This window comes from Vicia villosa, unplaced genomic scaffold (assembly GCF_029867415.1).
Source record: "Vicia villosa cultivar HV-30 ecotype Madison, WI unplaced genomic scaffold, Vvil1.0 ctg.000910F_1_1, whole genome shotgun sequence".
Lineage (NCBI taxonomy): Eukaryota > Viridiplantae > Streptophyta > Magnoliopsida > Fabales > Fabaceae > Vicia > Vicia villosa.
The window spans coordinates 558,679-586,298 of record NW_026705408.1 but is presented as its reverse complement, the minus strand read 5'-3'; the positions used below and the strand labels follow the sequence as shown (position 1 = coordinate 586,298).

General features: G+C 34.6%; 3 protein-coding genes across 6 annotated transcripts; 1 reads left to right on the top strand and 2 right to left on the bottom strand.

The window, feature by feature from the left end:
* Positions 1-200: 200 nt before the first annotated feature.
* Positions 201-3,388, top strand: LOC131632114 (BTB/POZ domain-containing protein DOT3-like). The gene is made up of 6 exons (XM_058902888.1): positions 201-519; positions 665-734; positions 1,206-2,104; positions 2,215-2,488; positions 2,594-2,722; positions 2,827-3,388. The coding sequence occupies exons 1-6, from the start codon at positions 383-385 to the stop codon at positions 3,208-3,210; spliced, it is 1,893 nt and encodes a 630-aa protein (XP_058758871.1). The 5' UTR covers positions 201-382; the 3' UTR covers positions 3,211-3,388.
* Positions 3,389-5,595: 2,207 nt separating this feature from the next.
* LOC131632109 (tRNA(His) guanylyltransferase 2-like) lies at positions 5,596-9,444 on the bottom strand. Of its 4 annotated transcripts, none has more exons than XM_058902879.1 (4): positions 9,323-9,444; positions 7,368-9,021; positions 6,069-7,156; positions 5,596-5,964 (listed from the first exon to the last, which is right to left on the bottom strand). In XM_058902879.1, the coding sequence occupies exons 2-3, from the start codon at positions 8,901-8,903 to the stop codon at positions 7,118-7,120; spliced, it is 1,575 nt and encodes a 524-aa protein (XP_058758862.1). In that variant the 5' UTR covers positions 8,904-9,021; positions 9,323-9,444; the 3' UTR covers positions 5,596-5,964; positions 6,069-7,117. The 4 variants fall into 4 exon arrangements, with proteins under 4 accessions (XP_058758862.1, XP_058758865.1, XP_058758864.1 ...); XM_058902882.1 differs by having other exon boundaries at positions 6,069-7,123; XM_058902881.1 differs by having other exon boundaries at positions 7,368-8,998; positions 9,323-9,413.
* Positions 9,445-12,340: 2,896 nt separating this feature from the next.
* LOC131632145 (UDP-N-acetylglucosamine transporter ROCK1-like) lies at positions 12,341-18,965 on the bottom strand. The gene is made up of 7 exons (XM_058902926.1): positions 18,643-18,965; positions 16,736-16,784; positions 16,394-16,620; positions 15,050-15,248; positions 14,817-14,960; positions 14,218-14,292; positions 12,341-12,879 (listed from the first exon to the last, which is right to left on the bottom strand). Exons 1-7 carry the CDS (start codon positions 18,759-18,761, stop codon positions 12,718-12,720), a joined length of 975 nt encoding a protein of 324 aa, XP_058758909.1. The 5' UTR covers positions 18,762-18,965; the 3' UTR covers positions 12,341-12,717.
* Between the last annotated feature and the right edge of the window lie 8,655 nt (positions 18,966-27,620).

Sequence of the window (27,620 nt, the reverse complement as noted above, 5' to 3'; positions counted from 1 at the left end):
ATCTTCATTAACTAAATAGAAAAATAAATGATAATAATACACACATGTACAGATAATTTCATTTAAGAGAAAAATCAAATCAAATCAAATCAAACAAAACCACTTAACACAGAGAAAACCACGTAGCATGTGTATACATGGCTCAGCTTAAACATCAGTACAATTATAGCATTCCATATATGATGATAGAATTTTATTGAAGTTGATGGCTTAGAAAGAAAGACACAACTAACCAACCGTCTTAACTACAGTTCTAAACTGACCACAGAACAGTTCTTAGCATTAATATAGAGAACATGTCTGGTTTCTTATATCATTTAGGCTATATTCACCAAAATGGAGTGTCTATCCCAAACTTGCTACAGTTAGTTCAAGAATCACCATGAAATCACTTCAGGTGGCCCAAGCACCAGACCCGGAAAATCAGTCTGAAAGAACTGATCAAGTTTCGGATAAAAGCATAGTTATTCCCAACAAACATGTTACTATAGCTGATAGCATCAAAAGTGAAAGTTCAAGGTACTGTCAGATATATAATCCTTTATATTTTAGTCAAAGATGGTTCTCCTCCATGGCTCCTACTTTATCTTCTTAGCCCCCATGATTCGAGGCTAACTACCACTAGTTCTTTTTGTATGAAGGATTTTTTTTCCGTTCTTTGTAGGTTTGTTGCTCCTCGAATCCCGACTGACTATTCGATTGAAGTCCAGGAAACCACTTATAATGTACACAAGGTATCGATAAACATCATAAAATAAAGCCTTCTAAATGTAAGAAATTATTGATCTTCTGATTTATCTCGGTAAAATTCTTTCAAATAGTATCATCAGCAGTGTGCAAGAAGGACAAGATAGTGATATCATCATAACACTGTCTGAAATAGTATCAATGATTGATACTGACTGCTCAAGAGCACAATTCTGTCAATAGAGCATAAACCATTTATTCTTTTCTTCTTAGTGTATGCGTGCGCGTGGTGTGTCCATGTGTCTTTTCCCTACCACCCCTTTTTATAGGGAAAGAGGGGAAAAAAGTCCCTCAAGGAGGTAGACAGAACATCAGACATTGGTTAATGTTTTCATTATTTTATAAGAAAAAAAACTAGTAAAGATCAAAAAAAATTTTACATTACCTTAGAAAAATCTTTAAAACAAGAGTTAGAATAAAAACATGGTTACGTTGTTGTCTACTTTTTTGTGTAACAGTACCCCTTGATATCGAAATGCGGCTACATAGGAAGGTTGGAAGCTCAGCCTCGGAACTCAAATTCTGGCAATGCGCTCAAGCTTGAAAGCTTTCCAGGTGGATCTGAAACATTTGAAACGGTTCTCAAATTCTGTTATGGTCTCCCTATAGACTTCAACTCAGATAATGTAGCTGCACTAAGATGTGCATCAGAGTTCCTCGAGATGACTGAAGAGCTAGAAGATGGCAATCTCATTTCCAAGACGGAAGCTTTCCTCACATTTGTCGTGCTTTCTTCATGGAAAGACACGGTTACTGTTCTGAAATCTTGCGAAAATCTCTCTCCATGGGCTGAAAACATTCAAATTGTTAGAAGATGCTGTGACTCCTTAGCTTGGAAGGCTTCTAAAAATGAGCCCACAGATGAGGATGCAGCATCAAGTCAAGATAGTTGGTGGTTCGATGATATGGCCAATCTCCGCATTGATCATTTTATGCGGATAATTTCAGCAATAAGAGCAAAGGGAATCAAGTCAGAGACCATTGGTAAATGTATTATGCAATATGCCAAGAGATGGCTACCAGGAATGCATGAGGAGTTGGAAGGGGTAAAAGGATACGGGTATGGAAAAAGTAATCTACAGTTCACTTTATTTAGCACGACGAAACAAGAGAGCACTAGACATAGCAAGGAGCAAACAACTATTATTGAAAGCCTAATAAGCATCATTCCTCCTCAACAAGAAGCTGTCCCATGTAAGTTCTTGTTGCAGATGTTAAAGATGGCAATGATGTATTCGGTATCACCAGCTCTCATTTCTGACCTCGAAAAGAGAGTTGGCGTGGTGTTAGAGGATGCTGAGGTGAATGATCTTTTAATTCCTAGATATCAATATGGAGATCAAGGAATCATGGCCAAGTGAGTAATGCTCAATTCATTTTTTCTATTCTTTGAGGCTAATGAAAATTACTAAAAACACTAATATCGATCTTTTTCTTTGTTCTATTCTTTTCTTTTTTCATTTGCAGCATGCCTAATTCACCTGAAGAATGCACTATGCATGACATAGATGTAGTGCAGCGAATTGTTGAATACTTCTTGATGCACGAAAAACAGCATATGCAACAGCAACAAAAGTCTGGAAAATTCAATATAAGTAGGCTCTTGGATAATTACCTAGCTGAAGTTGCAACAGATCCGAATCTTTCAATTACAAAGTTTCATGTCTTAGCTGAACTACTACCAGAACATACTCGATCATTTGATGATGGTCTATATAGAGCCATTGACACTTACCTAAAGGTTAGCCTTTCAATTCTTATTTTCCGGTGTTCCAGGTTTCAAGTGTTATAAAAGAGATTTCAATTCAAAACAAAGTTTTGACATTTGATATTGGCGTTTCTCTAGACCCATCCTTCACTGACTGACCATGACCGTAGAAGACTCTGCAAAATAATGAACTGTGAAAAACTTTCACTTGATGCATGCTTACATGCTGCACAGAATGATAGATTGCCTCTAAGAACTGTTGTCCAGGTAAAGTTTCCCGGATCTCTGGAACTTAGTTTTCAGTTATTTTAGCTTCCTACATTATAAATTCAGTTTAAAAACTGCCACCTGAACCAAAGTATACTGCACAGGTTTTGTTTGCGGAGCAAGTAAAGATGAGGGCAGCAATGCAAGAGAAGGAACCAGCACAAAGCGGAATCAACTCAGAACACGAAGTAAACCAAACATCTGCAACTATTGACATTAAAACACTCAAAGCAGAACTCGAGAATGTAAAGTCCAAGATGGTTGAACTGCAGAATGACTACTTTGACTTGCAAGAAGAGTATAAAAAGTTAAGCAACAAAGAAAAGCCAAAGAATTCATTAAGCTTGGGTTTAAATTGGCGGAAGATCAAGAACTCCTTTCATGTAAAACCAGCAGGAGGAGAAACTAGAGATGGACAAGATACGCCCGCGTCGCCAAACCGCTCTCGACGTAGATCAGCCCCGAGAAGAAGGGTCTCGACGTCTTAAGTATTTCAGCTTATAAAATCCTGTTGCAAGAGACATCCATATACTATTTTTTGTATAAATTTTTTATTCAAATTATGTTGTTTAACAAAATCAGTCTCAAAATCAAAGTGCATGCAGTTCATTAGCAATTGCAGAAAAATAAAACTAAAAAACTGATTAACTTATATGCAAACAAACAAGTGGCAAAAACCTATTTTAATCTAGTCTTTGACAAATTCTCATTAGAACTTTTAGTTTTCCACTAGTAGTATCGTATGATACGAAGTATCTTGTATAATAGGATATCTACAGAAAAATGTAAATCTTTGCTTAACACCTAAGCTACCTAAGTCCTAATTTTCAAGATCCGCTTCAAAATTGCATTTGTTCTCTAAGCCTTGAATTTGAGATACTCGCTATCTCAACCAGCTTCTTCAAAATCCTCGAGTCTTCTTCAAAGTAGCAATTCTTTCTGAATTTTTTTAATTATTGAATTCTTGAACGAAGCTATATCTAAAAAAACTCCATGTTTTCAACTTGAAGAAGAAGCGCCTTCTTTTTGCTTGGATACTCATAATTGTGGGTCTATATGCTTGCGGCTATTCAGTTGTTTGATAATGACAACATCCGATGTTTAGTGATGTCAATGATGACAACATCCAAGAGTGTGAAGTTGGTGGCGACAACTTTCTAACTCCTCTGATGATGTGATCAACTTGAGTTATCTTAAGTCTCATTATTAAGAAGATTCAAAGTTCTAATTCAATAAGAGTTTAGTGTATTTAGTAAAGAATTTGAAGTTTTAGAGTTGTGAAAGAAAGGAAGTGTGAAAGCTCGTTGGTCGTATTTGTTCGAGTGATTAAATTTTGTAAAGGTATAAGAGTAACTTCTCACACACACATTAAAACTCTTTGAATCCTCTCTTGTTATAAAATCACCAGAAAACATCTTATAGGCTTAATAAATGGATTAGGGATGTGTTCAGATTAATTAGAAGCATCTTTACATGGTATAATGGACTATCCCATTAGGGTTAATCAATTATCACTTTTTTAACGCCTATAATCGATTAAAGATGCCCATAATTGATTAGTAGCGTTGTTGGTATAATTGATTTCTTTGTTTGGTTATAGAGATAAGCCTATGAAATATCTGTTTGGTTCTTGAGATAATGATGTGAAATTTTTTGTTTGATTCTTAAGATTAATTGGTCAAAATCTTTACTAGGTCAGTGAGCTCAGGCTTAGAAGATATTTGTTTGGTTTGGGGATCAATCTGAATAAAATCTCTCATTTCGCTTGTAAGAAGGTTAATGAATCATAGGCATAACCTGCAAAAGCTCAGAGTTAATGATAAACTCTCTAGAAGAAACTATTGGGGAGAAGAGTGGGCCATATTATTAAGTCAAATCTCTATAAACTTTGGTAAAATCTCTCTTACTTTGTCTCTTTACTTTCTGTTGTTTATTTTTCGTGTCATTTACATTTACTTCTTTCTATTTTCTTATATATTTCTATATTAATTATTATATGACACATTTTTGTTGTTTTAAATAAAAATAATAATTAATTAATCAAGAATTTTAAATACTACAAATCACTCTCCCCCTCTCCTTACTTTTGTGTTTGAAGTCACTTGTTCAACAATATCTTATATTCACTTTGAATTGAGACTTTCATACTCACGATAAAATTCGAAGTGTTTGAAGAAAATGAATTTTCCAAAAAAAATAAAATAATAAATGTAAATATGCTTGACGAAAGGCACAAAAGTAAACAAGTAAATGTGGTAAAGCACAGGTGGAAGTGGTTGCATCAATATGTTTTTTAAAAGTTTGGAATTAAAGGAAAATAGGACTGACAATGAACCAAACAGCTGGGCCTTCGCTCCTCAATTTGGTTCTATCATAGGAGGTATGTTGATTTTACTACATTTCACAAGGTGGTTAAGGAAATAAAGTGAGTAATAATAAGGTGGACAGATCTACCAAGTTAGCATAGATCTACTAAGTTATGCATTTGCAAAGATGGGAGCACGGGTTGACCCCAACATATTATTTCCACCTGTAGAAAATAGCACCAAACCATGTCACACTATGTTTCTTCATGAGGTACTTTTGAATAAACGAGATGGGCACAGTATCCCTGTGATTAAGGTAAATATCTCAAACATGTCAAAGATAGCATAGTCTTCTAATACTTTTTAAGATAATCCCACGAGTAAACAAGTATGATGATAACCATAAAATCAGCTTCCACAAATGTCTGACATTTCTGTTAAAGATGCTCCAAAAGTATGTTAAAATAGTTAATATCCTTTACATCCATTGAGTAAATATGAGAGTGGACAAAATAAGAAAAAAAACAGAAACTTATATTCTCTGAACATGTGCACCTTCTCAGCAAATTGTTCCAAAAATTTTAGTTTTAATTACTTGTAACTGACTACAATAACTGCCAGATCAATGGGAGTGTTTTTCACCATTACTGTGGTAATGTACATCATAGAGACCCAATCTGTACAGGATAGTTATTTGCTTGTGATAGCAGAATTGCAAGGAAACACACATAATATGTTCAAGGAGGAAGGGGAAATAATTATCCAACTTCTATTAGCAAAATTCTGGTAAGGAGTAACTTTGCATGTTTCTCTTAACTTGAGAGTTGAGACTAGACCTAACTCAATCCCAAAAAACTCAAAGACTACATGAGTTGAAAAAGTTACTTTATTCTTGAATAGCAAGCCTAGATATGTGGCAAGGAAATTTCTCCATTCCTGAATAACAAGATCAATGAATGCTTTAGGATCCCTAGAAGAAAAATAGCTTTATGATTAATAAGATCAATAGAACAGAGGTTGCATATAGAAAGGTAACTTACTGGTCTTCTGAACCAACTAATGTAAACCAAATAGGACTGTTTTTCCTGTTGCACCTGCTCCCTGTTGCATCTAACACGAGTTATGGTGAGGCAGACATCCCAGATGCTGTGGTTCTCTTCTGATTAGCAGGACACAGCCTTTTTCGCTTCACTGGTCCTGAACGCAAGGTGTTTCCATCCTTGTCATCTCCAAACTTTGTTTTATGTCTATTACTCTTGTTCTTAGTTTTAGGCATGTGTAATTCACTCCGAACAGATGTAGGTGGCTCTGATTTGGTAATTTCAGACATCGCTAATCCACCGTGAGGAGTAACTGGAGACTCTACTTTGGCAAGAGGAGTCCCTTGTAAATTTGACCTTGAGGACTTTGTTCTATTGCCTGCGCCCAAAGATCAGCCTTTCCTTCGGTAAGGTCCATATTGTTGTTTGTATCTTCGTTAGGTCTATGCTTCTTAGAAGTCACACCTATGAAAGAACCCTACAAAAATATAACAACCGTGCACGTGCATAATCACACATAATCACATGTAAGTGTCATAATTGTTCAAGTAAAAGCCCGACCACAAATTGAAATGTAATGTAAGTCCTAGTGTCCTAAATTGAAACAGATGCTGAGTTTGCCAGAATATTTTCATCATCTGTTTCTTCTTTCTCCATGGAACCCAGTGTTGTCGATGGCGAAGATCCAAAATCCCGCCATACCGGTAGTAAAACCCACAATATCGGCCGATATTTACCACTGCCGCGAGCCCGAAAACAGCCATGTATATCCACTATGGCAGCCATGGGTCTGCTATTATAACACTGGTGGAGCCTTGATGGATAAAACTGCATCCTTGTAAAGCAGCAGTCTTTCTTGTACCAGTTTTTGTTCTCTTTCCTGTAAAGCCTGAATGCGTTGAAACTTTGGGAGCACTAACCACCAATGATGAAGGAGATCTTTCCTTCTTTTTTGCTGGCACGGGTATTGACGGAACAACTTCTTCGGGTTTAACCTTTTTTCGTTTAAAAGGAAATATTTTGGTCCTAATACCCCTTGCAGATTGTGATCAGACCTGGAGTATGGTTGCTTTGCCAAGGTTATAATGCTGTAATGGTGCAAAAAGACTAAAGTAAAGGGATCTAAAGCTTGCATGCATATTTGCACTCACAATAATAAAATCTATATAGTACTTCCCAATTTCATTATCTTAAATAAGAAAATACAAATATTTATTCAAGAATATTAAACCAAACTAAACTAAAATAAAATTAGCAGCACAAAAATAAAGCAATAAAATTTTAATTATCAGACTCAACCTTTCCATAAAGGATACCAGGGTGTTCTAGCCAAAAGGCTGATCCTATGATGTCAATATGTTTTACAATGACCTTTCCATACTTTTCAGAAGACTCTCCATTCTCCTGATGGATGAGAACATTGTCTACCCTATCCCAAAAAACTGAGGATCCTTGTCGGAACATCACTGGCAATTTATTGTAATCGATAGACAATTCCTCGATTTTCTTTTGCAGTTGAGCACCCTTTAAACTACGTTGAGCTTCCTTTTTGCTTTTACCAGATGCAACAAGCTTCCAGAAACAAGTGTTATATTGATTGTTTATGTGGCAATCCACTTGCCTCCACGAAAGATAGTCCCGTAATATCTCAGCAGATGGATAGCACACTGCTCGCGCATCAAAAGAAGGAGGGTAGTTTAACTCACTTTGAGGGAAGAAATCTTTCCATCTCATCACGTAAGTGGATGTGAAGAAAGACACAATGGCTGATACGATTTTACTAGCTCTCCTTTCATAAAGATCAGTGGAGTTCTTAAGAATGAAACTGTACTCATCACTAACCCCATAAGCAAATACTATATCCTGCCTAAATTCCTCTAAGACAGCCACTGCACATGAATTCATCAAGTTAAGAGCTCGATCATCATTTGGCTTTGCAAATTCATGTATCTCGGAAAATCTGTGGAAGTGGCATCCATCTATCCGCACTACAACCCATATAGATGGCATCAACTTGCTATCAAATTCAAAGGACCTCACATACTCTGGTTTCACATTGTTAATCTCCTCTACAAAAACACCAAGCTCCTTCAAAAGAATAGAATGCTCATTCCAAAATCGTGGGCTTGCTATTTTCTTGGAATGCACTGTGATTATCTCTCTCCTTTGTCTTTTAACTGGAGCACCTGTTTCTGTGTACTTCACCACAGCCCCTACCATTGTCTTTAAAATACAGGAACCTTGTCGAAATATTGGATCCAGTGTATTGTAATTGACTTTGAACTCGTCAAATAAAATATCATTTAAGTCACGTTTCTTGGCTCCATCGATGAACTCTTGTGCTTCCTTCTCATTCATCCCGCGCTCAACAAGTCGCCAAAAGCACTGATCATATTGATTTTTCAAATGACATATATTTTGCCTCCACAAAAGATAAGCTTGAAGGGCATCTATGGATGCACAAGGTACAACTTTCCCATGGAAGGAAGGAGGAGAATGCAGTTCCTTCTGCGGAAAGAATCCATGCCATTTTCTCACAAAGACAGATGCAAAATAAGAAGAAATAATGGATAATACTTTGCTAGCTCGCCTTTCATAGAACTTGGTGCTTTTCTTGAAAACAAAGGTATACTCATCACTAAACCCGTATGCAAGGACTACATCTGCAAACTCTTCGAGCATCGCAACAGCACAAGAGTTCATCAAATTCAAGACATTTACATCATAAGGCTTGGGAAGTTTACAAGCATTGATCGAAACAAGGATGAAACTCGGAAACATCACCTCATCCTCAAGTTCAAAACCCTTGACATACTCATATTTGCTGTTTGCCATATTTCACATAAAAATTTGTACATATATTCTCTTTCTTCTCAAAAGCAAACTATCATACAGATGGTGGGCTTGTCTTCATGCAAGGAAGCAATACACTTATTCAGAAAAAACAAAACTCCTGCATCAGTTTATTGACAATAAAAACTTCAATACAACCAACTCAAACTAAATAACATTAAAAAAAAATCAAAATGAAAGGTAGTGAATAATAAGTTAATTTCAGTAAGAACTAGGGTTAGGGTGGGAAAGGGCATTTCATGCTCTTTAACATGACCTAGGTCTTGTGGAAACAGTGAACCATACTTTTACTTTTAGGGACTGCATTAAGGCTACTAAGTTAGGGTTAAGTTCCCCTTTTGAATACAAATTTCATCAAATCGCAAATGAAAGAGTTCATACAGATGTGGGTTAGGATATACCTGAATTGAAATCAGTCTGAAAACATATGAAGATCCCTAAACAGTACTGTCGCGGAATAAAAAAAAAACCTAAAACAGAAGAAAAGAGAACCAGTAATCGATGCATAAAAGAAAAAAAAAAAGAGCAATTAGGAAAAAATAATTATTTTTAATTAGGTGGAAGAATGACTTAGGATAATTATTGATTAATATTTTTTTATAGAATAAATTAATAGTTAATTATTTTAATTAAAATTTTGAAAATATTTTCTAAGCCTGTGTTTAATTTGTAACAAATTCATTTCAAGTTTGTGCAGATGAAAATATTAGATTATGCATTATTGTCTTTTATAAACACTAAAATTGTTTATGAAAAAATCGAGATGAGACTCAATTACAAGCTTGTGCCATTTAAGTGACATATGCATTTTCCAACTTGTGTCATTTCACTCTCTTCCTTGTGTTCCTTTGTTTTACATCAGACCCGAGCAAAATTGCTCCATTTAGACTATGGCTTATCTTATTCAATTCATCATAATCTCCTCTACCCAAAAATGTAAAGGCATTGCTCAGTTAATGCCAAACTACCATTCCTTCCCATACAGAAAACCCTAGCCTTGTCTAGTGAGCTTGATGGATTCTGTTAGTGTAATATTTATATAGTTGAGACTTTGATAATTCTTTTATGTTGTTCTTTAGTTTCACAATATGCAATTGAATTTACATATTGCTTTTGCTAATTTAATTACAATTTGAACTTTATTAGAATTGTTTTATGCATTGAACTTTAGAGATACTCGTGGAATCAAATTGGCTCTAAATCTCTAATATATACTTTACTCTCATCAGTATGTTCATCCTTTTTGACAATAGATGGTGCAGAAACAACTTTATGATCCTTTACTGCAAAATTAGACTTAGCACATTTTTATGCACTAGCTGCCACACATCAATTAATAATGAGAGCAATTAAAACATTTGACACAGATTGGGGTTTTTTATTATTTGACGTTGACAAAAAAATTTGGCCAAGTTGATACAACATTATGTTTTGTATTTAATTAGGCCAAAACAAACCTATGGAGAGAAAATGAGCTTTCCTTATTACATGATGCTAAGCTAAATTCTTTTTCATAAGTTTAGAAGAATGCAAATTGTATATCTCATCTTATTTCCAACAAGAAAAATCATCTCATAACTAAAGAAAGCATCGCCAAACTAAACCAAAAAAAAAACAAATAACTCTGGATTTTATTATACGGACTAAGGGTTCGGATTTTAAAATCTAGACTATAGAACTAGAAAATATGATGCAAAAACAGTGCATGCACGGACCATAAGCTCTAATGTTCAAAATTTCAAAACAATGTAATTTAGGACAAACAAAAATGACACATCAATTACATTTAAGTTTAATGTGTATGTATATACCTATAAACTATTTAGATAATGTCTGCATGTCAAATTAAAGAAAGAAAGGAAATGAGTCACTTACCAAATGTTTGCTCTGTTTGATCTTAGATTGACAACAGTATAGTGGAGTAGAACTTCATAGACGTGCTAAGCTTCAATGGAATGGAGTAGAAGTTCTGAGAATGCTTGAAAAAAGATGGAACAATAGTATGCTCTGATTTGCTCTCAATGACTTTAGTTTTGCTCTATTTGCATAAATGAAAAAGGAAAGGGAGAAGGAAAGGCGCGAATAGAAGACTGGATTTCAATCTCTATAGAAAATGCAGACATTAAATTCTGAATTATTTTCAAATTTTGTGGTTCTAATATTAGGCGTATGTGTGGTGTTTTAAGGTGCATATGAAATTCAATCTCTATAACTTACATGTTTCAAAGTCTAAATTGTTTTAACTCTTGCTTTTTCGTGTTTCAGAGAGAGCCTGTTGTAAATTTTAAAATCCAGATTTTTAGAATATTTTTAAAATTTCGCCAGAGTGTAAGTCACATGGTATTGAACAATTCTATCGACCCCTTGAATCTCTTAGTCACCCTGCAAAATTCCATTTATGCCCTCTGTTTCTGTAGATGTACCTCCGAAAGCACTTTTTTTCAAAAAATTTGGTTTTTTCCGTAGGTGCATCTACGAAAGCGTTAAAACAAAGTAAAATTTGGGAAGATCCCAAATTAAATGAAAAAAATACAAAATTAATTGGAAAAATCTCAAATTAAATGAAATATTCTGTAGCTACATCTACGAAAGGTTTTGAAAATAGAGTGTTCCGTAGATATACCTACCAAATATTCTATTATATTTTAAATCAATTATATTTCACTCCAAAACTCAATTTTTTAAACAAAAATGGAACATCAAATTATAGTAAATCAAAGTAATACAATTGAGGTTTTCCAATTACTTTGATTTACTATAATTTGATGTTTCATTTTTGTTTAAAAAATTGGAGTTTAGAATTGAAATGTAGTTGATTTAAAAATATAACAGAATGTTCCTTAGGTACGTCTACGAAACATTCTATTATATTCTAAATAAATTACATTTCACTCCAAAACTCAATTTTTGTTCCAAAAATGGAACATCAAATTATTGTAAATCAAAGTAATACAATTGAGGTTTTCAATTACTTTGATTTACTATAATTTAATGTTTCACTTTTGTTTAAAAAATTAGAGTTTAGAAGTGAAATGTAATTGATTTGAAAATATAATAGAATGTTCCGCAGATACATCTTCGAAACACTCTATTTTCAAAAGCTTCCGTAGATGTAGCTACAGAAGATTTCATAAACTTAATTAATTTTGAGATTTTCTCAAGTTTCACTATGATTTCATAAACTTAATTAATTTTGAGATTTTCTCAAGTTTCACTATGTTTTAACGTCTCTGTAGATACATCTACGAAAAAACCAAAATTTAAAAAAAAAAAAAAAAAAGTCAACTACAAAAGCAGAGGAACAATTTTGACAACTCGCATGATAGATGAGAGATCCAAGGGGTGGGGTTAGAGATTCTCCTAAATTTATCTTTCCTTTCCTAATACACGATATTCAGTTATTCAAGAACATAAGAATATTCAAACCCATAATGTTTAAGTTCATTGAAGAAAAAGGATTACAAATTCTTTTTCAAGTAAATCGCTTTCAACAACCGTATATATAATATAGTCATTGTCTTCTGCAACATAACTTTCAAAATGAACCACTTTCGGACCTCTATCACACATTGAAGAAAAGACCAAAATAAATGGCTCTTCAAACGTTCCAGAATAAAAAAGAGAATAGAAACATAAAAGTATATATAACATCCTCATTCTATTGAGATCGAGCAGACATTGAAAACAACGCTTGCCTTCTATCATTTACAATATGCTTATATATTGTGTATATAAAACAAAGGAGCTTCATTGGGGAACTAATGAAGTAACTTCTCCTTACTGTGGCAGTCAAGTTTTATGATTCCTTCTTCTTAACCTGGTAGGGGTATTTCTGATATATTGAAATGCTACAGACCACGAGTGGAAGAGCCACGACACAATATAATGACGGCGGTTTTCCTTCAAAAATGAATTGTAGTAATGCTGTTACGAGTAAAGCTGAGACAATGACAAATCCCTGCGACAACAGTGAAGGAAAACCACTTAAGTAAATTTGCACAAATCAGAAAATACGAAGGATATCTTTTTCCCAAAGTCCTGGTAAAATGAGTTTCGAAGTCGAATTGTCATCATGTTCAGGAACTGCAAAGTTCTTCTATTTCATATGGTCCAGTATCAAATTATCAATAACTCAAGCAAGTACCAAAAAAGATGTGCAGTTACTGTCTCTATAGCTCCACCAGTAAAGTGAAATAATAATCCCTCTCCAAAATAATATATATTAGATAGAATGTTGATTAAAGCCACTAAAGCTAAGAGAAAACTAAATCATATCATGAAATAATACAGAGATATAGGGGTGTACATGGGTTTGGCCTAACCCGTTACCCAACCAGTTTAAACTTCAATGGGTTGAGTTCGTCGTCAAACCCGCAATTCCATTATTAACACTGACCCGAACCGACACGTTCATTAATGGGTTGGGTTCTTGGGATGTGTTTCAAATTAAAAAATTATAATTTTTTTCAATTTAAAGATATTGTAACACAATTCAATACATTTATATTCATTTCTAACACACAAAATGGATGAAGCACATCATATAATATTCAATAATATTCATCAATATGACATAACACTGGATAATAGTATAAAATTTCACAAGACACATTATTTTTATAAAATATATAAATTGGAAATGATACAAAAGAAAATAAGAAACAACATTTAGTCTTAGAATTACGTAAATTCATTGATCTAGTAGTATTATTGGTGGAGAATAAAGTTTTTTTTGGAAGAATTATGGATAGTATTGAGATAATAATTTTATATTTCTATTAAAAATATAATAATAAATAAGAAATTATTAATGTCACATCAATGGGTTGGGTCAATGGATCCATGGGTTGCAAAACTCAAACCCGATACCCAAATCAAAACTATATGGATTGTTGCGGGTTGGGTTGGATATACCCGTAAATGAATGGGTTCGGGTAATTTATGGGTTGGTTCGGTTTGAGTTAGCGGGTTCGTGGGTCGACCCGCACCCATGAACACCCCTGCAGAGATATAGGGTTGGCTTGGTGGTTGGAGTGAGCGATGTGAGGTTGATGGTTCTATCCCCACCCACAATATAAAACTAAACTACTAACATTTGTCATTAAAAAAACAACATAATCAAATGCAGAGAATCTGTTTCCTACAATCAACCACATGATATAGGATGTGAAAACAGTGTAAACTAACAAGGACCAACTACCATCTGATGACAGTTTTCATCCGTCATCTGTGGATGATACATCCCAAAACTAATAGTACATCCCAAAACTAATTGAGCTCACAAAGTAAACCTTACCTTTCGAACACCACCAGCATGGCTTGTAACTAAACCAACAAGAATTCCACCAAGGGCATTCAAAATTACTGGGATCTGAAATGAATTAAAAACAATATGCGACTGTTCAAGTTGATGTAGATCAATATATATTAAAGACAGTTACTACATGTGGATAACAATGCCCATGACAAGGCACTAAATAGTTCGTATTATAGATTTTGAATTTTTTTAACACACTAATCACTACAATTAACAAGTTGATAACACTTTCATCTACTAGAAACACAAATGTATGTGATTTAACTCGATGCAAAAAATAAAAATTCCAGAACCACAGATGCAAGGCATTTTAGTCATGCTAGTGAAAGTTGATATGCAGTTAGGGTAATCAACAGAAATTATTAAACCCTCCTCCCAAAAAAAATTGATATTGATTTGATCCTGAAAACCTATTGGTCCAAATTTACATGTACATGCATGTGATTAGGATAGAGGGTGTGATTTTAATTTTCAAGACTGATTGATGGTTGTATTAGCTTTTACAGGCAGGGGCAAAACAACAATCTAACTGGCTCCAAAGAATTATATCCCAAAAGAAAAATATCGAAGAACATTACCCAAGTTAGAGCAGTCCAACCATGAAAAAATCCATGACGTCTCATAGCTTCCCCATCTGGAGATTTCAAGGTACTGGTAAGCAAGCATATACTTCCAACAATAGACATTTCTACAGTCATTAGGTATGATGAGTGTTTCTTAACCTGTGACAGAAGAAATCAATTGGATGAATAAAAATATTAATCAATTCAGAAAACTTAGGTTTGAACTGAGAATTGAAAGTTCTGGTAACCTGAGAAGCCCATTGGCACAGGGAAGAAGCTAGTCCAGAGAGCACTGAAGCAATTAATACAGGAATTATCCCATAGAATAAAGCTTGATCAGCATTAGCACTAGTAGAATTTTTGTTAGAGCCTTCACCAACACTTAGTAAAACTGCTGCGGCTAATAACAAGAACAAGGCTCCAATTTGTTGAATTGTTTGTTTTTGCCTGTATTAAGTATTAGAGTTCAGGTTTATTGCTAGATATATAACAGTCTGAATATGAATGATAGATGTAATAACTTGCAAACCCCTAACCTCATATTCCAATTTTATTTAATAATCAAGTAAAGTACTAGTACTACAAGTATAAGTCCAAGCCTTCCAAAACAGCAAGACAAATAAACTTAACCCTAATTTTTTAACACTCTTCCTCCCGTTAATAACCTTATACCACCACTAAGCTTTAACTTGTTTCAAATAGCGGAGTTGCGGACCTGGCATAAAACAACACATCCAGTTTTAATAGGAAGCAGTCATCAAGAAGAGAAAACAACTTGAACCATCCAAGTGCAACCAAGTGAAGAGAAGTAATGCTGAATGACCCAGAGGCCAAAAAAAGCACATGGAAGAAATACAGATACCAATCAAGAGAAGAAGATAAGAGAAACCACTTAGAAGAATCTCCCAAGAAAAACCTGTTAGGTAACACTGCCCAAGACGTTGTTACTCAGCTCATTAGCTGGTTGGAAATAGTTAGGTTGGGATAGATAGAGGATTAGACAGTAATGTATCCAAGTAAGAGGAAGGGATTCGAACGAGGATTTCTTATCATATGAGAGAAAATAAGGAGGTTGAGGCTAGGGAGGTTGCAGACCTTCAAAGATCTGCAATATTGTAATTAAGAAGATTTTCCCAGAAAAGGGTCATAAGATACCAGGTTCCTAACATCATCCTAAGAAAGTGCTACAGATCCATGAAAACAACTGAACAAGAAATCAAGATCGTCTAGAATACCGAAAAAACAGCAAGTGAAGTACGCCAAACCGAACAACATATTTGAAGATGCTGGAAAACACCTAACTTCACATCTCTGACCTCAATTTGACAGAGTTCAAGAAAGTGACTGGCCTCAGAGAAAACAGCTTGCACAGAACTTACACCATGGCTAGCCAAAATCACAAGAACCAGGGACAACTCCTGCTCTACAGAATTAATTAACTTCAATTTTTTATGCTGAAACAACGGCTAATGAATGAAATCATTAACTTGACACATGGATAACAGTTTAACATCTCCACTTAGATATATTTGAACAAATGGGCCTTTACAAAAATAGCAAAGATATTAACATTTGTTATAGCAGGAGCATACCTCAACATGAAATATGTAAATAATGCAGTGAAAAATATTTTTGTCTGATTCAGAATTGAGAATGTGAGTGAATCAAGATTCTTGTAAGATATCTGCAACAAACTATTTTGCAGTGCATATATAGCTGCAGGAAGCGCTGATGCAGTCAATGCACCGACCAAAGTCCATTCTTTATACATTCTTCCCAGACTACCTTCTTTTGTCATGAAGTACAATGCAAATATAACCTAAAAAGCAGATTAAAAATATACATAAATTTTCCCAATAATAATAAAAAGCAATGTACAGTACATGCTTTCTAAAAAAACATGCCAAAACCATTCAGTACATTTCAAGAGTTACCTTTGCAGCCTCGCATGCCAAAACGGATGAAGTCACAATAACTTCACGGCTGTTGGAAGAGGGAAAGCAAGTTATTAAGGCATTCTTCACATGGTCATTCACAATAGCAATGTTAATTCACGAATCAATGCATAAGGACATGAATGACTAATGATATTAAATCCATCAATCACAAGGAGAAATGTATTTTTTAACCTAAGTTAAAAGTGACATCACAGACAAGTTATGATGATTAGTTGATTACTATACTAGTGACAAATTCATAGCCATGTTGAACACATAACCAGAATATATGTAAGCCAGTATCATGCCATATAAATTTGGTGCTGATACAGGTAGGATGAAGTGTGAATAAGATATAAGATAAGAAATCTACAATGACTATTGGTGATTTTCGAATCAATCGGTATCATTTTGATGTTTGAAGTTCATCTAGGAAAAACTAGGCATCGTTGATTAAATTTTAAAAGCAAAGTGCTTATGTTATGATTTATGCTTTTGTTAATTCTGAAAGTTTCGTAAAAACGATGAGTCGTTGTTTTTCTGAATTTGTTGTACTAGTACCCATGCTTTGGAAAAATGAAGGCACACACTTGCTAAAACCACAATCATGTATAAAGAAAAAGAAATGTATCCAAATCTAAACAAGAGTTGATAGCAAAACGATCAAATATAAGCTTATAAAAATCAATTACAGGCCTCATATATAAGAAGAAGAAAATGCAAGGGCTATGCTAGGTTTGTGCAAACTAATATCACAATAGTGCCAATGAAAATCATAAAGTAGTTTTGGACATAATCAGAAGCTAAAACAATAAACGAGGGTATACAAGTGGTTGTTGCCTTCTCATGTAAACTCATCTTGACCGAAAATTCCAACTTCTCAGCCGATTAATTGCTACCAGCCAATAAAGTGTGAATGAATGCAGCTAAATGAATTTCTAGGATCCTAATTCAGGATAAAACCATGCTCTACTCAACAGTAAGACCATCCACGTGTTTAACAGAAACATCAAGAAAATTCAAAATAGAATCCCTCATCTCTCATCCAGTCCCCTCCTTTCCCCTCTAACCAACGAAGCATGCATACTCTAAAATCTACAATACCGATATGTCTCAATACTCCGATATGATGCGGATACGGCTAGTTAATCTCATGACTATTCATATTTCTAGAACATGAATCTCTTTTCTCAACTTTAATTACCTCATCACTTTCATTTTTCTATTACAAGAATCAAACTTTTCTCTCAACTTTAACTATCTTTTCATTTTCTCATGATTCTTTTAATAATTACTATCAAATTCTGCATATTCTCAATATTCTTTTAAGAATGATTTAACTCATGTTTAATTTTAATTTTTTATATATGTATCTTAATCGTATCATGTTCTAAATTTTTCAATTACTGACGTATCTCCATATCATATATGTATCTGATATCCGTATCATGTCCGTGCTTCATTGCCTCTAACCAAACACTATACAAAATTTATTATTTTTCTTCATTTGATCAACTTCAAAACACCTCCATAGGATATATTCTTTTCTTTAGACTTGATCAACTAAATTACTACTATTTCTTTCCTCTGTATCGATTGGATAGTCTACACAGTTTTATCACATCAAGAGCTAACTTTAATATATTCTGATATTTAGCTTAGGCATTTGAATTATGTTAATCTTGCGATCATCCTACTACACCTAGTCACAGCCCATCTAACCAACAACCACTGCATATTGCATAGTACATCACAAGAAAGATAATTAATTCTCCTAACGATGCTTCAAAAAGAGATTATTCACTATGCCAAACCGAAAAAAGACGAACAAAATCTCACTCTTAGAACATAAAAACAGCATAAAAAAAAGTTAAAAATTGAATTTGAGAAAGTGAAATAAAAACCTGATGAAGCGTTTGGAAATCAAAGGTTGAGCACCGTATTGGAGAGCGAGGAGAAAGGAAAAGAGAAGAATCCTTGCGTTGCTGCTCCGAGTGGCTCCTCTAGACTTGGGTGGAGCCATTCGAAGGCTTTTTTGAACTTTTCAGTTCTGATTCTTCTGGTTTCGATTCTCCGGTACGGCGATCGACGGATACCCAATACAACGGCCGCAACGACGTCGGTTACTGCTTACAATGCCATGCCCGCGAGTAAACGACGTCGTTGCGTAGGGCAGTGCTTTTTAAGGAAAGTAGTCTAAGCAGATTAAATTAGCATTGAACGAAAAGTTAATGATAAATTAAGATTTTGAATAATGCAGTTTTTTAGGAAGTTAGTAAACGACGTCGTTGCATATGGTAATGCTACTTTTTAAAAAGTTGCCCAAGCAACTTACTTATAATTAAAGGTTATATCTCAATCTATTCTTTGATATTTTTAGGCACATGGTGCAATTCTATTTATGCCCTATTTTTCGGTGATACATATTAGGAAATATATTTTTTTGTCAAAATTTATTTTTTTTCGGAACTACATCTACGAAAGTAGTTTAAACTGATAAACATTGGGAAAAACTTCAAAATAATTCAGTTAAGACAAGGTAATGTAAATGCACCTACAAAATAAAAAAATTTGTTTCTAGAGATAGACCTCCGGTAGCAGGGATATGTTTGGAAACACACATGATGCATAAGGTGCATAAGAACCGTCAAGGGATGAAATAAGAGATTCTCTAATTAAATTAGTGTTGAATGGATAGTTAAAGGTAGATTAATATTTTGAATAATATTTTGTTTTAATATACGATAGTGGCAAAATGGACCGTCTGTCCTGCTCTATTTTCGCCCCATTTTAAGTTCGTCAAAAAATAGTGGGACGGGTAAGTCCTTCAAGTGAAATTGAACTTAAAAGTCTAGTTCGTCCTGTCAAGATGGACTTAGTTTGTCCAAATCCAACCATAATCGACCCACGTACACTCCAACTATACAATGTTTTTTAGGAAGTGTTTGATCCGCCATTTTTTATGGACTTAGTCAATGTTTCTAATCGGTCCCCTTTATTTTATTTGTTTTGTCTCATTATGTCTTTTAGCAGCATGAGCATAAACATGACGCCATGACCGTTGACCACTTTTTAGGTTTTAGATGTGACAAAATGAGTTCGGACGACTTGTTAGCCCATGATGTTTTACAAACTCAACCAATGTTTCTAATTTGCTGCTTGTACTTCACCTTTCATGTGTTGGCCTATTTTTTTGGTGGGGCGTTTGTATTTGTTTGTGACCTCTAGAAAAAAACTCTCTAAATCTCACAATGGACAACTTTCATATTTTTCAAGTGTTTATAAAATAGAGGTAGTCTTTTTGACGTGAGCCCCAAGATATAGAAATTTGAAAACAAAGGAAGACATGTTAATAATTAATATCATGTGTGGTATGTTGCTTTGGGGTTGGGGTTGATATTAATCCTCTTTTTTGGCACTAGAAACTTTAATATTCTGAAAAGAAAATTAAAATATAAAATTGGCACTATATCCCAAACGACCAGTTTTGACTGAGTACCGTTACAATAAACATTGACTAAGCAAGTTATGACTGGGTGTGAAATTGTGCCACCTCTCCATGAGTTCTCTTCCACTTAAGTGGACTAATCTTTACTTTTGAAACCTCTCCCACGTTTTTTCTAAGGGGTATATAAATTTTGTAAATTGAAATAGCAATGTGAATAATTAATATCATGTGTGGCTCATTGGATCGGGCTTGGGATTGATATTAATCATAATTTTTGGCAATAGAAACTTTAATATTTTAATTAAAATTTGAAATTGATACCTTATCCCAAACATCCATCTTTAATCGGTATCATTATAGTCATCATTGATTAAGCAAGTTGTGATTAGGTGTGAGACTATGCCATCTTTCCTTGAATTCTCTTCCACTCGACTTGACTAAACTTCCATTCCCAAAACCTCCCACGCTTTGTTCATTTGATCGCCCACTTCCATAATGGTCAAATGACATGGTTCGTTCGTTCATAGGACATGGTTGGAATTTTTGTTAAAAATAGAAACATTCAGTCACTTCTCAAATCACAGCAAAACTTCACATTCTCCCTCTTCATTCTTTTTTTTCTTCTTTTTGTTCTTATATTTTTTAGATCCCCTTCTTCCCTTTTATTCATCAACTTTTCTAAGTATTTCTTGAAGTTTCTCTTTGGAGAATTAGTTGTCTTTCGAGAAAATTTCTCTTAGAGAAATTATTATGTATGGTATAAAGACAATTATTTGAGGGTGTATTATATAACAGTGCCAGCAATGTAGTAGGATATCATACATTTTGACTGAGCTATTTTATTCTAGGGACTTCGTAGTTAATAGGTTGCTTATACAATTTTAGACAGTGTCATGAAACATCTTAAATAGTGCAACCTAGTACGCGACTCAACCAATAACTTCTTTGGTTACATAAAACGTTTTTCAAAATTAAAAATAAATTGTTTTAAGATATTTATTCGTGCCTTGTCTATCGAAGAAATTATTGAAAATGGTTCAAGTAAGGGAAGTCATTTCAAACGCTGGCAACAAAATATGTTTTTTTTCAACAATGAAAAAAGTTCTCATTGTCTTGACTAATGACACACCAATTGTGAACGAAATAGTTGGTTCGGCCAAAAAGGATAAAAAGGCTAAAGAATCACTCAATGACATGAGAATTACTATCTTTGAAAAAACTATATTTTGAATGGTCTAGCCGATGGTTTATATGATTATTTCATTGTCTATAAGACTACCAAAGAAACATGGGACGCTCTAAAATAAAATATGACAATGAGGAAGCTATTGTAAAAAAATGTTGTGAACCACCATCTCAAATATTAGATAACTAATGAAAAATATGCTAGGAAATCCAAAAGTAGCACAACAAATCATCATAATATATGACTTCGGTTGAAAATTTTCAAATTATTGTTATAATTGACAAACTTCCCCCCTCTTGGAAGGATTTAAAAAAAAAATTAAAGCCACAAGACTAAAGATTCTTCTTTTGAGCGAGTGATAACCCCTCTCTATATTGAAGAGGAATCTCATAAAAAGGATAAGAAAAAATGTTTTGTTTCAAATAAGAAAAAGAAAGTCATATGTGTTTCTTTAAAGCCAGCATGCAAACCAATAAGAACTCCAACATAAATGGAAACAACGATACTAATTATAACAAGAATGTATATCCTCCAAGGAGACAAGCTATCAGGTATCAACCACCACTTTAAATAAGTACACCTATGGGCTCATAATTCACATGTTACAATTGTGAGAACACGGGGTCATATGGCTTATGTTAGAATCCCTGACCCAAACTGAGTTAAACTCGCAAGTAGAGCCTATGAATATTTATTTATTGGGTGTGTAATTAACAACAAAGTGTGCAAATTTTATAACCTAAATGCTAAGGTTGACTTCAATATTTTGACCCAAACTTAGTCAAACTATGTTGACTCTCGTGAAACCAAATTCCTTTAAATCAAGAAATATTAAGGGCATTGGATTAAGTCACATTCGTGATTAAGATCAGTGAGCGCAATACGCAAGGAAAAATAAAACCTCGGATAAGCAAGAGAACAAGAATTATTAAAGATAATGGATCCAACTTTATTAGAATAATCAATCTTCAAATCTTTGATCTTTGAAAATTCTTTGGATGTCACAATCGTCTGGACTTCATTCAAAATAATAATATATTCTTTACCTTAAAGAATGGCATCCTTAAAGTGATTAAAGGATATGGATAATGAGAGTAACAAGAGTAGAGTTTTCTCCTCATCATAAATATTCACTTCAATATTCTCCCGATCATTAATGATCTTATGAATATTTTGGGAAATGGTCCACTATGGATTTGTTCACTACCATTCTAAATTAATAGAGTTGTTGTTTCAAACACAACATGTGAGTCGAATACTTTATCATATACAATGATTCAATATTTTCCCACATCAAAGTAAAAGTCTTCTATGTGGCGACTTCCGTTTAGAATTTTATCCCGAAGCACAAGATAATGGCACTTTTAGTCTTATCCAATATCTCGATTTTCTCTACTTATGTTAGGGGTGCATGCATCAAAGCCTCGCCTTTAATGCTTCAACACATTTTCGTTGAGTTAAAATTTCTTTCATCTTTACTTTACACAATCCAAAATTGTTGTCACTGAAAAACTTCTCGATATCCAATTTAAAATCCATAGTGCTCACTTGTAAACTAAACCTCTTTGCCCCCACAATGGGCGCCACTTGTTGTGAAATTGAAATGTTCAACCACATCAAAACCTTCTCGTTGTGAAATTGAAATGTTCAACCACATCAAAACCTTCTCGTTGTGAAATTTGATAATATATTAACAACACCAAATATATTAATGTGTGCAATAAAAACAAAGACAACCAAACTAAATGATCCTAAGCAAAAGTTAACTTCACAAACAGTGTAAGCAAATCCACAAAAAATAAGAGGAACGCAAAATATGAGGACACAAAAAAGTTATTTAACTAGTTCGATCAAATCGATCTACTGTAAAGGAAAGAAAAGTTCTTTAATTCATTATACTTTCAAAAGTAATTATAAGATATTGTAAATAAGTTACAAGAAATAGTTTCCCAAATTTTTAAATAAAAAAAAAAAGAACTCTATTTTCTACCAAGTGTTTCTCAATCTCTCTAGCTCTCTATATATGAATCACACAAACCCGAAGTATTTAGAATTGTTTTTCAATATTCTTAAATACCACAAAGTTAGGTCGAATATTGAGAACTCTAAAGAACTTTTACCATTGCCTCCATAACTAGAATTACCACCTCTTTTCCCAATCTTATTTTATTCTTTTCTAAAAGTGGTAGAGAATTATATTTATAATATTTTGAAATCCTAATAGGCCAAATATCCTAAATGGACCCACAAATGGACTCAATAGTGTATGTGAAGTGAACCAACCCAGCCCAAGACCTAAGAACCATTTGGTCACCATCTCTCGACTCTCGCAGCACCATCACCTGGCCAGCAAACCATCTTTGTACGACGACGACTGTTGGTGATTTTAGTATCATCAATGTATTTTGGTAGTAATGTGATTTACTATAGGCCAATGCAATTATGCGTTAAGTTTGAAACGAGTTAGGGTAGTGCGGAGTGCATGCTCGTCGAGCCAAACGTGTAACTGAATACGAATAATAGAAACGGGGTTCCAAGGGGCGTAGCCCCTGGCGGGGTGCGGGGCAGCGTCCTGCCGGGGTCCAAGGGGTAGCGCCCCGTTCGGAAAATTCGTTTGAAAAGTTGTACCCTTTCCCAACAAACATGACCGTTTTTTTCCGAAAAGGTGTGTCTGTTCGTTTTCTGTTATTGGTCTCCTATATAAGGAGTCATTTGGCCTCGATTTTGGTACACGAAATATACTTCCTCTCTACATTCGGATCTGTTCTCTATTGTCAAAAAACAGATTGCTCTTCGAGAATTATCCCCGCAAAGATTTCGTGAACCCAGACAAGAATAGGGTCGAAATACTTTGTTCGGAAAGTGAACGAACATGATTCTTCGAAGATATCCAGGATTATCATATCGAATTTCTAACAAACGAACAAAGTATTCTTTCTGATAATCATGGCTGAAGGAGGAAGCACCGTCAAGGAGATGACTAAAAGTTTCGGAAAATTGGACAAGTTTCAAGGACAAGACTTCAGGCGTTAGTAGAAGAAGATGCATTTCATGTTGACAACGTTGAAGGTGGTGCACGTCCTGTCTACACCAATTCCAGAACTTGAGGAGGATGACACGATTGAAAATCTGAGACGTCGATCAAAGTGGGAGAACGACGACTACATATGCAGAGGGCACATTCTTAACGGTATGTCTGATCCCTTATTTGATATTTACCAAAACGTGGAATCTACAAAGGAATTGTGGGATTGTCTCGAAGCCAAGTACATGGCAGAGGACTCATCCGATTTCAACAATTACAAAATGGTTGAATCGAGGTCTGTCATGGAACAATTCAATGAACTCCTCCGAATCCTTGGACAGTTCACACAACATGGATTGAAGATGGATGAAACAATATCTGTCTCAAGCATCATAGACAAGTTGCCTCCCTCATGGAAGGATTTCAAACACAATCTAAAACATGGAAAAGACGAACTGTCTTTGATCCAACTTGGAAGTCACTTGCGCATAGAGGAATCTCTACGAGCGCATGAGGATAACAATGGAAAAGGCAAAGAAATTGTTGGACCCTCGGTCAATATGATCGAAGAGGGTGGTAAGAACGATAACAACAAAAACAAAGGAAAGAAACGTGCTTTCAATAACAAAAAGGGCAATTTCGGTGTTAACAAGAAATCGAAACTAGAATGCTGGAAGTGTGGCAGAACAGGCCACTTCAAGAAGGATTGTCGTTTCGGCAAAAAGCACGACAACGCGAACGCAAGTGGTTCAGGAAAGGGGTTTAAGGACCAATCCGAAAACCAAGGTCAGAAATCAATTTGTGATTTGAATAGTTTGATTAAACATTCGATTTCACTAACTTCTGAGGCATTTTATGTGCAGGATGATGCTATCGTGTGGTGGATCGATTTTGGCGCCACAACACATGTTTGCAAGGATCGTTTCTGGTTCAAGACTTTTGTTCCAGTGGAAGATGGTTCTGTTCTATACATGGGAGATGATCACTTCGCTCCCGTTGAAGGAAAAGGAAACGTGGTGCTAGAATTCAGTTCTGGAAAGACTATTACTTTGTTTAATGTATTGTATGTTCCTAAGTTACATAAGAATTTAATTTCTGGTTCTGTATTGAATAAGCTTGGATACAAGCAAGTGTATGAATCCGATAAATATGTTTTATCAAAGTCTGGTGTGTTTGTAGGATTTGGATATTATAATAATGGAATGTTTATGATGAATTTGAATGGAGTTCCTAAAGATTCTGGTTCTATATTTATGGCTTCTTCAAATGTTATCAATTTTTCGTTATGGCATGCTCGTTTAGGACATGTACATTATAAAAGAATGCATGAAATGTCTAAAGACGATTTAATTCCTGTTTTTAATGAAAATAACGAAAAGTGTAAAACTTGCATGTTAACAAAGATCACTAGGCAACCTTTTAAAAGTATAACAAGGAAATCTGTCATTCTTGAGTTAATACATGGTGATTTATGTGATTTGCATGCTACTCCATCATTAGGGAATAAAAAATATTTTGTCACTTTCATTGATGATGCATCTAGATTTTGCTATGTTTATTTGTTGCATGCTAAGGACGAAGCCTTAGATAAATTCAAAATTTATAAAACTGAAGTTGAAGTGCAACTGAATGTGCTGATTAAAACATTACGTACCGATAGAGGTGGTGAATATTATGATCCTGTATTCATGAGACTACGGCACCTTATACACCTCAACAAAATGGTGTGGCTGAAAGGAAAAATAGAATTCTTAAAGAAATGGTAAATGCCTTGTTATCTTACTCTGGTTTGAGTGAAGGGTTTTGGGGAGAAGCTATGTTAACGGCTTGTTATTTGTTAAATAGGGTTCCTAATAAAATGAACAAGACTACCCCATATGAACTTTGGTATAAGAAACGACCCAACTTAACATTTCTACGTGTTTGGGGTTGTAAGGTCGTGGTTAGACTCCCTGACCCAAAAAGGAAAACTTTGGGCGAAAAGGGTGTAGCTTGCATTTTTGTTGGATATGCTGAACACTCCAAGGCTTATAGGTTTTATGTTATAGAACCTAATGACTCGATTTCTATTAACACAATTATAAAATCAAGAGATGCCATATTTGATGAGAATTGTTTCTCTTCTATACCTAGACCAAAGATATCTATACCTAATTCAGACGAATCTCTAAGGGATGATCATTCATATGGTGTGCCAAGTGAGACACTTGAACCCCGTAGGAGCAAAAGAGCTAGAAAATCTAGATCTTATGGATCTGATTTTCAACTATATGTAGTTGGGGGATCAAAGGATCAGATTGAAACTCAATACTATTATTGCTATAGTATAGAGGAGGATCCAAGAACGTATGATGAAGCTGTGAAATCTCGAGATTCTATTTTTTGGAAAGAAGCCATTGATGAAGAGATTGGTTCTATCATGGAAAATAATACTTGGGTATTATCTGATTTACCACCAGGCTGCAAACCATTGGGTTGCAAATGGATCTTCAAAAAGAAGATGAAAGTCGATGGTACAATTGACAAGTTTAAAGCTAGATTAGTTATCCAAGGCTTCAGAAAAAAAGAAGGGATTGATTATTTCGATACTTATGCTCCAGTTGCCCGTATCACTACTAGTAGATTGTTGATTGCCTTGGAGGCTATTCATAATCTAGTGATTCATCAAATGGATGTCAAAACAACATTTCTGAATGGTGATTTGGAAGAAGAAGTGTATATGAAGCAACCTGAAGGATTTGTAATGCCTGGTAATGAGCATAAAGTGTGTAAGCTAGTTAACTCATTGTATGGGCTGAAACAAGCTCCGAAGCAGTGGCATCAAAAGTTTGATGAGGTTGTTTTGTCTAATGGTTTCATTCTAAACCAAGCTGACAAATGTGTATATAGCAAATTTGATACATCCGGTAAAGGAGTTTTCATTTGTCTATATGTTGATGACATGTTGATTTTTGGCACCGACCAAAATCAAGTTGATAGAACAAAGAATTTCTTGTCATCAAAGTTCTCCATGAAGGATATGGGAGAAGCGGACGTTATTCTTGGTATTAAGATTAAACGGGAGAATAAGGGGATCGTAATTACGCAATCTCACTACATTGAGAAAATACTCAAGAAGTTCAATTATGAAAATTGTTCTCCAGTAAGTACTCCCATGGATCCAGGAGAAAAGCTTATGCCAAATACAGGTAAACCTGTGGATCAACTCGAATACTCAAGAGCT